Source organism: Pan paniscus, chromosome 9, assembly GCF_029289425.2.
Source record: "Pan paniscus chromosome 9, NHGRI_mPanPan1-v2.0_pri, whole genome shotgun sequence".
In the NCBI taxonomy this organism is placed as follows: domain Eukaryota; kingdom Metazoa; phylum Chordata; class Mammalia; order Primates; family Hominidae; genus Pan; species Pan paniscus.
This window is the reverse complement of record NC_073258.2, coordinates 28,526,942-28,539,057: the sequence shown is the minus strand read 5'-3', so window position 1 is coordinate 28,539,057 and position 12,116 is coordinate 28,526,942. Positions and strand designations below refer to the sequence as shown.

At 37.8% G+C, this 12,116-nt stretch overlaps 1 protein-coding gene across 1 annotated transcript in view; it reads right to left on the bottom strand.

The window, feature by feature from the left end:
* Nucleotides 1-7,522, bottom strand: part of ANO3 (anoctamin 3) — a 333,485-nt gene extending 325,963 nt beyond the window's left edge. Inside the window, exon 1 of the mRNA XM_003830440.6 lies at nucleotides 4,802-7,522. Within this exon, the coding sequence (XP_003830488.1) occupies nucleotides 4,802-4,847 (46 nt within the window). The 5' untranslated portion in view covers nucleotides 4,848-7,522. The remainder of the gene's footprint in view (nucleotides 1-4,801) is intronic.
* Between the last annotated feature and the right edge of the window lie 4,594 nt (nucleotides 7,523-12,116).

The following is a 12,116-nucleotide window of genomic DNA, read 5'->3' as shown; positions in this document are numbered from 1 at the left end:
CACTCTTACTGGGGGATTGTTAATGGAGAACTAGAGTTCCAAATATCTAGGAAACCTTCTGTGTAAGGAAAGAAAGAGAAGGGTGAAAATTAAAGGACAGAGTAGAAGACCAGATGGGCTCTAAATTAGATTAGACTCCCAATTCTTTCTAATATTCAGGTTGATATTCAGTACCAGCCTAAGAAAAGTATAACTCCTTACCTTAAAATATCTCCCCCAGTGATTTTTCCTATACAACTTAGAATTATTTTAATGAGAGACAATGCCTTCTGAGCTTTAGTCATAAATAAAAGAATAGACTGTGAAAATACCAGGAAGAGTTAGCACAATGAGTTAATGAAATTTTGTCACTGTATAAATGGCTCCAGTTTTTTTTTTCTTATTTCTCTAAGATAAGGGTATAGGGAGGTTCTAGATTGTAAGGATGTCAGTTAGGGGAAAAGGAGATGAAAACAGTGGATATCAGAGATTCTGAAACTAGATATTTTCCCCAGGATTGTCCTTCTAGGTAATTTGAATTCAGAACTTGACACAAAGCAGGATAGTTGTGCCAAGTGGCTTTACGGGTGTGCACTTGCAATAGCAACAAATTTATTTAAAGAAAAAGAGAAAATACTTTAGACTGTAAGTCTCCATATAAGTGTAAAACATTCTTATTATTAAATGAGTTATGTGAGTAGTAAATGCTTATTTCTGTGGAATTACTAAAAACACTCTCTGTTTTAACCAAATGTCCTTTAGGATAATGATGAATCACTTAACAGCCTTAGCTGATCCCATTAAGCCAAAGTCTTTTGGGACAGGCTGTGTTTGATTTGATCTATGGTTCTATGAAAAGTCTTGGTAGCTCTATTGATAAAGAGCAGCCACCAGAAGCCAGAACTATCATTGTCCTTCTCTTGCCCACCCTTGTACGACACATGAGCTCATCATAAATCAAGCAAAACATGGAAAGCCAGGCTAGGAAGAAAGTTGGACTTTCCCCAGAAATCACTGCTGATGGGTCAGCTAATGTGTTTTTACAAGATGTGCTAAGACAAAGGCAAACATATGCTCCCAGTTGTCTATAACCATAATACACTCCAATTTACCCTTGGGACATCAAAAATAAGCAGACTGCCTCCCCCCTCCCCACCACTGCACAGATGTCTCACTTTTTACTTCCTATTAAGCCTCCTAATAAGATAATCTAAAATTTACAGTGGAGTAAAATTCAAAACTATTTGTGTATATCTTCTTCATAAACACAACTGGCACTGCCAAAAAACAAAATGTCAACATTTTCCTACAGAAGTGCAGAGTTGTCTGCAATTCTCATAAAGGTGTTTAGCAAATCTCTCAAACTTCCTATAGTACCAAGTCCTTTAAGGAGGAGGGTTTTGCAGCAACAGATTCAGCAACAAAAGAGGACTGAATAATGCTATTATTAAGCACAGTCCCTGGCATACACGCAGCAAAAGCATGGTACTTAAGAGTGGACAGTAAATAAATACCATTTCTCGCAAAAACATTTTAGATTATCAAGTTAATTACAAACCTAAAAATTTCTATGGGAATTTTTTGGAAGTTTTCCTGAGGGATGGACATATGAATTGAGGAGAGTTTGTGATTGTTAACTCCAGACTATTTTAAAAAACCATCCATAGATGGTCTGGAGTCCACTGTTTTCCTTAAGATGAATCCCAAAGTAATAAAGCTGCATGATGCAAAAGAAAAAAAAAGGCAAGAAATTATAAGGGAACTGCTAAGAGTCCAATATACTACTAAAGAGCCAACCAAAGGTGAATGAGCCTAGATGAATTTTAGTAAGGAAAATCACTAAATTTTTTGAGCCCCAACTGTGTGTCAGACAAACTGCTAAACACCTTATAACTCTGCAAGATAGACATAATTATCTTCATTTCACATAAGCAGTTACTGTGGCTTAGTGATATTAAATGACATAACCTGTAAGTAGAATATATTGGATTAATATCCAGGGCTCAAAATAAAGACCAGAGATTAAATTAATAAATTAGGGCTTACATACAGTATTTTATTTCACAGATAACCAGTCTGGCATCTATACTTATCTATACTATACTTATACTTACCTATCAAAACCAATTTTGATCGGGGATTGGTTAATACATAGTTCTCATATATAAAGGAGAATCCCTATGCCTTGTGTAGAGTTTAAATATTGAGTGTGTCTGTTTTTCAATTAAGGGTGGAAACTTTAAAAATAATATAACAAGGGTGATTTCTAGTTATATCAGGCTATTTCTAGATATTTTCAAGTTGAAATCAAAATTTTTAAAAGAGACATTGAGCTCACTTGATTAAAACAAAAGTAAATTCCATCAACTGGATTTTTCAGCTAAATTAATTCGTAAAAGTAAACTAAAAGCAAGGCTCTCCTCTTTACCTGGTCACAGAAGAAATCATCTCTGCCTTCATATGCAAACCGTCCCTCCCATTAAACAGAGGAAGAGAGACAGAAAAGGCCAAAGGGATTAGGAATGTATTCTGTTCATGTTATGTATGAAGCAAAGTCCAAAGAAATTAACCACTTTGTTGAAGATTTCTCAGCTAGTAACAAACGCAAGCTTAGAACCTAGGAGTACAGAGTTCCACTACAGAATTTTCTCCATTTTAATGTGCAATTTGCAGGTTAATTTTATGGTGAAAAGCACATCTGAATGTTTTGTTGTTGTTGTTGCATACCTCCTAGGACAGATCACATCTAGAGAATTATTTTGCTTCTTCCTATTTGAAGAATAAAAATAGCTAATCCTCAATTTGGTCTGTTTTTTTCCTAATGCCCATGCAGGATTAAGAAGCCATTAACCAGAACCACTTAGCTAAAATGAATCTTGCTTCCTTCCTACTGGAGTACTCCTCCTCTAGATTTCTATCCTTTTGCTGAAGTTGCCTTTTGTGCCAAAGAGTATAGGAAGACTTGAAATTAAATGGCTCATAATGCATCATAAAGGAAACAATGTGAAATGCCAGCAATTGCACAATTTCTTATCACTCTCTTTGAGCAATGACGGTCGGTCCTACAGTTGTCAATTATTTCCTTCTTAAAAACGCAACATGTATCCATACATAATACATTGTTGTGGGGGCCATTTGAAGCTTCCAGATCCCAGAAATGAGTCACCCATAGCCAATGCATCAGTGGAGGTATTTATTCTGTGAGGCTGTTGCAAAGTTCCTATCATCTTTGTCTTCATTCTGAAAGTTTATGTATGTTTAAAACCATGATTAAAGAGAACACAACTTCTTGAAGCAGTTTAACTTTATTTGAAATGTTTAGAGTTGAAGTAGAAGTGCATACTAGGTGAAATTTTTGTCTACCCCTACAGTCTCACACATCACTCCCGATTTCAACATATATTTGAAACATCCTAGAGAACTTGGGCTTGAACTGAGTACAGAATTATGGAACTGGAAACTCAGTCAGTCCCATATTCTGTCTTATGCAGGAATCCCTTCGAAATTGTTTCTTGTGTGTTAATCTAGTTTTTGTTAAAAACAAACAAAAAAGTCAAGGGCCGGGTACAGTGGCTCACGCCTGTAATCCCAGCACTTTGGGAGGCTAAGGCGGGCGGATCACGAGGTCAGGAGATGGAGGCCATCCTGGCTAACACGGTGAAACCCCGTCTCTACTAAAAACACAAAAAAATTAGCTGGGCGTGGTGGCGGGCGCCTGCAGTCCCAGCTACTCAGGAGGCTGAGGCAGGATAAAGGCATGAACCTGGGATGCAGAGCTTGCAGTGAGCCGAGATCGCGCCACTGCACTCCAGCCTGGGCAACAGAGCGAGACTCCACCTCAAAAAAAGAAAAAAAGTCAAAGAGCTACATAAAAACAACTGTTGATGAAAGAAATACAAATAATATCTGGAGGGTGGGGATGAGAATATTTAAGTAAATATTTACTTTGAATGAACAAATCTAGCATTCCAGAATTCACACATCTAAGGCACTCTATGGTTAACTGTATCATAATTACCATTATTAATTCAGCAAAGTGGCAATTGTGTTAATTAATGCTTCTGGATAATAAAACTCCAAAAACTGTGAATGTGCCTCAAAATAAAAATGCTCTGTAAAAAGCCTTTTAAACCAAATAAGAAACAAAGATCAAAGAGTGAGGATAACTTGAACATACAGATTCTTGTCACTATGCCCAGCAAGAAACTTGATGGAGAAACTAAAAGACATAATACGAAGCCCCTAGAAGAGAAACCTAACATCAAGAAGTTGAAATTCAGAATCAAGCATGGGACATGGGCAAACAATAAATTTTCCCAAGGAAGTGACAGAGCCCCTTTAACTGCAACAGGCCAACTCTGGAACTCCCCCAAGAATTCATTTATCTTATGATTGTGTAAATGCGTCTCAAGGAGTAGACACACTTTTGTGAAGATTACTCAACATTTGAACCACAGAAGACGGCAGATATTGTTGAACATTTCTGTCCTCACCCCTCAGAGCTCTACTGAGCTATTCGGACAATCCCTACTAAGCGGGTTTACTGCAGTGCATTGAAACAATCTTCACAGAGATATACATTAAGTCAAGTCCTGAAATGACGAATTCCGATACTCCCAGGCACTGTGCGGAGGCTCAGAAAATCACTCATCTAGGATGCAGAGTGAAGAGGCATTTAATTTTTTTTTTTTTTTTTTTAACTTCACAGAGTTCCCCACCTCTGTGTCGCATAAGCCTGCAAAGGATGCTCCTACACAACTGCAAGGGCATGCAGGGGGGGAAGTGACGCCCGCAGGGAGAGGGGAGCAAGATTCCAACTGACCTTTTTGCTGTTTAAAGGACTGAATGGAGCCTGAATGGTGGACCATTTTCACTCTGCGCGTCCCAGCCGGCTTAGGGAGCTGCCCGAGAGGGAGGCGGAGGAACAGTAGCCAGACTCTAGACGCTCCAAGGTCCGGAGCCTCAGCGAGCGCACTGCAATCCGACACCTGCTGTAGCCGGCACTTCGCTCTCCAGGCTACGCGCCCGCCGGTGTCGTTGTCATGGGAACGCGGGAGGGCGGTCTAGCGTCCGGCTCCCCTTAGCGGCTACTCTGGGAACAACCCCGCATCCCCCGCGCGTCCAGTGCCGCAGTGAGGGGTGGGCGTTGAGCGGGGTTGGCTGGGAGTGGGAGCAGAAGACTTCACTGGAGGAGGAGATATAAATCGGAGCAAATCTCTAGAGCTGATACTGATGCCCTCTTTGCCAAGCTTTGAGGCTGGTTATTTATTTCCTAAAAGTTGATAGGTAAACCCTGGGACTTTTAAGGAAGGGCAAAGTTGGTCTGTGCTCTGAGAGGGTATGCAGTGGCAGATGCAGAGACGTTTCTGTTTTTCTTTCTTAAATTTAAGTAGAGGGGGCAGAAAGCCACCCCAGCTTAGCCAGTAGCATGTTTTATTAGGTAAGCTGTTTTCTATGTCTAGCACTTTTCACTTGAGTTTTCCTTTTCTTCTTCTGCCATTCAGGCCTTGAATCATTTATGATGATGATGACTGAGGACCATTTATAACCTACTTAGTCACAGGGGCTGAAAAAACACTACCCACGATGCTTGATTTAACCTTCATAAAAGCCCTATAATGTAGGTAAAATATGATTCTAATATTATAAAAAGAAACTTAAGATCAGAGCAACAAAGATTTCTCAAGACCACATAAATCAACACCTTATTTGAAAGAGAAGGCACCTGATACCCAAAGAAGTGAAGTAACTCTTTTTGTTTAGTTTGAGAAGTTTGATTTTATTATTCATTTATTTCTTCACCATTTATTTTAAGTTCGTGGTACAGGTACAGGATGCGCAGGTTTGTTACATAGGTAAACGTATGCCATGGTGGTTTGCTGCGCAGATCACCCCATCACCCGGGTATTGAGCCCAGCATCCATTAGCTATTGTTCCTAATGCTCTCCCTCCCCCTCCAACAGGCCCCAGTGTGTGTTGTTCCCCCATTGTGTCCATGTGTTCTCATCATTCAGCTCCCACTTTGAAGTAACTTTTGAAAGACCAAACTGCAGTGGCCAAAATAGGACCAGAAGCTAGCTGAACACATTTTTCAGTAGGATCTCCTTTCCTCCATCTATCTCTGCTCCCTGATTCAAAGCCCTAAGTTCTTCCTGGAAGATGTAAGATGTTATTGAACAGACACATCGTGAGAGTCCGTTGCTTCCTGAGTTTTGAAGTTTTATGGAATCAACTCAGAATCAGGCGAATAATCCAAATAAAAGCAGATAAAAATATGCAGAAATTTCCAAACTTTCGATACCTCAAAAATATTGAGTTATTATTGTATGCTGTTTGATTCATCTGTGGTGCATGATACAAAAGAATGAGGGGAATATAGCTTTGAACAAACAGATGCTCCAATTATTTATGGATGCATAACAAACTACCCTGAAACTAAGCTGTAAACTAAAATTTATTATTATTACTTATGGATTTTGCAGGTGGCTAGATTCAGACAGGCAGTTATCTCTCAGAGTCTCTCTTGATTGTTCAGTAACTGGTCTTAAAGTCATCTGAAGCAAAAAGCGAAATTGGATTCTACTCTCAGTGGGAGGAAGAGCAAACAATGTGCTACCTTCTTTAATGTATCATAATGGTCTTTCCAGAAAGAAATGCTGAGCATTCAATAAGAGCTCAGTATGCAGGCATTGAAGAAATACTTGGTTACAGACAATGAACTCAGTGTGAGTTCACCTCCAAATGAAGATCTAAAACACAGTTCAGAGACTGTCTCCGTAAGGGATTTTAATACAGATATTGTATAGATGAGGGCACTGAAACCGAGAAGAATAAATGACTTGCTCGAGGATGTTTTTTTTTAATTTTGTTCATCCAGAGTTAAAATTCTGATAGAAATCAGCTTACAGATCATTCTGATGTGAACCAACTCATTGATTCTAATGCAACCCAATTCTCCTACGTGAGGATTAGACAATGAATTTAAGAATGGCAGAAAACTAACACCCAATACTTACTAGTCAGTTATGACCCCTGTAGATCTCATTTAAATGTTTAAAACCCCCTTTTAAATCACTGGTTTTAGAATCAGAAATATTTTCGAAATTTAAACTTTAATTCAATCCCTGGTCAGCAGGACTAGTTAAAAGAATTAAAGTCCCCTCGCAGGGCATGGTGGCGGGCGCCTGTAGTCCCAGCTACTCCGGAGGCTGAGGCAGGAGAATGGCTTGAACCCGGGAGGCGGAGCTTGCGGTGAGCCTAGATCGCACCACCGCACTCCAGCCTGGGAAACAGAGCGAGACTCCGTCTCAAAAAAAAAAAAAAAAAAAAATTTAAGTCCCTCTATTCCACATTTCTAGGCACAGGTATCACCTTTACCTTCCTAAGATCTTTTTCTGTTGATCCCTGATTTTCTCCAACCTACTCCCTGATCTAAAACCCAGCAGGAGGCAAATATGTATCTGCCAGAACTAGAAATGAGTTGAGATTTTGAACCTCATTGGATTTTTTTCCAAGGAAAGAATGTTTGTTATTATTTCTAACACCCTTGCACCCTAACCTCCTTGGTGCAGCTATGATTAAACTATCTTGTCATAAAGTTAATTACTTTTCTTAAAATTAGAAACATTTTAGGTTGGACTGCCAGATTGACTAGCAGGGGATTCAAAGAACATCTTTGCTTGTTTTAAAATCAGTCTTTTAGGGGAGGTTGCTAGAGGAACAGCTTTGTGAGGGGCCGAGGAAATTTGAAGCACCATCTGCTTTATAGAAAGGCAGTGCAAAGAGAAAAAGATTCCTCTCTCTCTCTCTCTCTCTCTCTGTGTGTGTGTGTGTGTGTGTGTGTGTGTGTGTGTGTGTGTGTGTGTGTAAAGAAAGAAAGTACGTTTTGGAAGTGTAGAAAGAAGAGTTTGAGCAAAAGCCCTCTTTTTAAACTCAAAATAAAAATTCTGTGTTGGGGTAAAAGGAAGCATTTTGATGGACTGGCATTTCCATTGTGGACAGTTTAAGAATGGATAGCAAGTAGCCTCATTAAGGAAAGCTAAGCTAACTATGAACTATGTTGGGTTGCTTTTTCCTACTATTTTTAGCTTCAAACATTTTTCTCCAAATTTTAATGACATGCAAAATGTGTATTTTATATAATGTTTAGTGAGGGGGCATGATTAATATATAATACACAGTACAGTCTTGACTCTGTTTTCCAAAGTAGGAAAAAAAAAAGCCTAGAAATAAACATGCGAAAATGTCTGGAGTAATCATGCTTGCAAGTTGAGTAAAGGGTAATTTTTTTATACTTTCATATATTTTTATCATTTTCATACTTTATCAATGATATGTGTTGATTTTATCCTTATTACATGCATAGATCTTCAACCCCCCTACCCATATACCTGTCTTGCTACAACTTCCATTTTTCTCTTTTTTCTCTTTGGACCTAGGGTTTCGTTCCCCTTCATGTTTCTGCTGCTCTTGCTCCCCACGACTCACAACCTGTCTCCTGTCCTCCTTAAGTAATTAACTTTGCAGCCCCCCTGCTAACATTTGCTCCCCAGAGAGGTAAGAAACTCTGATGTTTACATCACTGGGAAACTTTTTATTCCTTTGAATTTGAAAATAGGTCCCTCAGCTCAGCCAGTTGTGAGTTTCTCTGTATTGTGCTCTGTCAAAGGGACTGAGAGAGTCCTGTTTCTGCCTCTTTGGGTCATGAATCACTGCCTTAATTAAAATTGGAATTGTGAATGATACTTCTCATTGCCTAAATGGTAACAGAAATGGAAAAGCAGTACTTTCCTGCTTCTAGTTTCTCTCCGTATATTAAAGACAAAAACCAGCTCTGTAAAAAAGTCATATACTATCATAAAAGGAAAAATGGAGTGAAATTTAACAATTTTCTCCCTAAAAGCCTATGGTTTCTGGCCACATGTGACAGTATAACAGCAGAATTAAGTAGATTCATCCTGCTGATATCCAGGCTATATGCTCCGAGTAGCATTCAGAAGTAGTACTACTGATGGGTGTGTCTAAGATAAAGTCATGGAGGAAAATCAGCAGCCTCAACCTTCTCTGAGTCCAGCCTTAAGAAGTCTTACAAAACAGAATTTAAAAAAAAATTAATTCTCAAGTGCTTGGAGCACATGGCATTTTGAAGAGACAGGAACACAAAATGATTTGTGTAAGAAGACAGCATCAAGAGAAGGGAGATGTGCGGGACAAAGGAGGTGATGATGGGTTAAACAGCAGTTCATATCTTAGAACCCTGCTGAAAATCTGAATAATTATTTCAAGTTGCCTATAGGATTAAATCCATGTTGTTTAACCTGTCATCAGCTACCTTGTCCCATACATCCTTTGGATATGTTTGTTGCCTTGATTGTAGTGATTGCATGACCGGTGTTTGCATATGTTCAAACTCATGGTACATTAAATATGTGCAGTTCTTTGTATATCAATCATACTTCAATAATGTTATTTAAAATAGACAATTTAATTTATTTAAACAAAAATCATCAAGTCCATGTTCACTGCTTTACCATTCAAGGGGCTCCATATTTTCTTGCAGCACTTTCCAATATTGTTTCAAAGACCCTTTTACAAACTCTTTTAATCCTATATTGCTTTCTTCCTTATTGGTCTGCTTTTGCTGCTGCTGCTGCTGCTGCTGCTGCTGTTTTCTCCACTGGGAATGATTGTCCTAAAACTCCTTCAGGGAGCAATGACATTTCTTGTATGAAGATATATTTTATCCACATCTACATCTACTGAGTACAAAGCCAGTTAGATGTAGATTTAGCCTTCTCCAATTTCCATCGAGCATGAATAACATCACTTAATGGCATTTTCATAATGTTTCTACCATGCATTATACATGTATGCTTTTGAAAGTAGGCGCATACTTTTCTACCAGTCAAGAAGAAATCCTTTAAAATAGACTTCAGGTTGACTCACTTTTCTATTTGTCATGGTGCCGAAAAGATGATTGACACATAAAAGCTGAGCAAATAAATATTTGCTGAATGAATGGCTTTCCATAACCCTCAACTACTCTTTATTATTTGTGAAAGTAATCTAGTAATAAGACATTCAAACAAATTTCAGTGTGCTAATTGCACTTTGAAATTTACGTGCAAGTCTGTAGATTTGCATAGCTTCATGACTTTATTTCTTCTAGGCAGATAATTTCATAAAGACTCATCTTGCTGTACTGGTTTGACAACATAAGAATGTAATAATTGTTGATTTATTTGCCAGGCTCTGCCCAACTTTATAAGCTCTTAAACTGATACTCTGGTAATATCAACAACTTTACCTTATTTTGGTGAATTGCCATGCTTTTGATCAAAGGTGATACTCAGCAAGTATCCTGGGTGTGATTGTACTAGTTACTTGTTGCTAATGTCTCTTCTGATAGCTTGGCCTCTGCCTGACTGGTCTAGGCCTGTGTATTTTTGGTTGTTTAGGTGTTTGTAGAAAGATGGGAATGGAGGTAACCTTTGTAGTTATATATGTACTTTCTAGAGATAATATATGCTTGACCCCCAGAAGCTAGGGTGACTAATTGAGTGAACAGTGTGGTCTCTATTTGAACATGACCAGGCCAGTTATAAGAGTAACAACAAAATGCTAAGCAATCATTCAAACGTTAAGTGTGCATGAATATTTATTTACTGAGAAAAATGATTCTAATACATTATTCATTGATAAAAGCAGACTGCAAAAAATATTGATCCTTTTGGCAAAAAAGTACGTGCATAGATACATCCATAATGATAAAATTCAAAATATAGCTAACTCTAGATGGAGGAGATGGGGCGAAAAGGTTTATTTTTTCATCTTGCTTACTGATATCTTAATTTTATTGTCCATTCATTCATAGAGTGGCTTTATGTTCTGGGTTGCCTTTTATCTCAGTGTAATTATTAATAGCCTCAAACTTTTAAAAAGTGTGCTGGTTTGGACAGTAAGTTATGTGGTCATTCTAACCATCAAATATGCATTATTTATGTTATAAAAATAAATGTAAAAAGGGAAAAATGATAACTATGTTTAAATTACTTGATAGGAAATGGTTTTATATGCCATTTTAATCCAATAATAACACAGATTTGAAACTGAAAAAAATCAGCACTTGGTCATGGAGGGCCTCTTCTTGACTTAGCAGAGATATGTGGAAAGAGTGCATTGCTTTGGGATTCTAGATCATAGACTCTGTGTCCTAGCATGCTGTCTAACTGTGGGAAAATAAGTTTGCCTCCTTGGATCTAGGTCTCTAACCTGTAATAAGACTGATGACTTAGATGTTCTCTAACGGTCATTCCATCTCCTCGTATTCTAAGCTTTGCTGGAAGAGAATTTCACGCACTCTGGCTTCAGAAATATAATCTTTATGGCTGGTTTGACCAGGGGTTATTCCTTTTTCCCCTCTAAAGGAAAATAGTGAAAATAGTAAAGGAAATCCTCACTGATCCAAATATACAGATAGAAGCTTTGTAGCAATCTGAACTTGAATGGGGTTTGAAATCAAACATTGTGATATAATGAAGGGACAAATAGCTTGACAAAACAAGTCTTAGGATGAAAAGATTTTTGAAGTATTTAATTTACTTATGAAAATAAATATTGATGACTTGAAACCATTTGTGTATCAATAATTAATCTTCCAACTACAGTCTTTAGATTCATTAAAATAAATCTAAATAAATCCATATTTAATATCACTGAATAGTTAATCATATAATGTTGCCTTGGAAAATATTCAGTAAAACATATTTTATATCAAATAAAATTATTCTTACTTCCTTATTATAATTCCTCTAAGTAACAGGAGAAAGCTGTGTATTTTCTTTTCAGTATAGTTAACAAATATACACTGGAATCTATGTGCAAAATTCAGCTAGGATATATATTTTTAGTTATTGCAAGCTTTATGCCAAAAAAATACCCGGCACATCTTTGTAATTACGTTAGGAATAGATAGCAACTGGTGACATAAGCCCTAAGTGTTTGAAGCGTCAGGTCTTCCATATTCGTGGTGTTTTATCGTAAAACAATGGTGGAACATTTGGAAAAAAATTTATAGCATTACATTTTGCACAATAAAAACAAGGGTTTGCATATGGTCCCTTTCAGGAAAGTTTGCA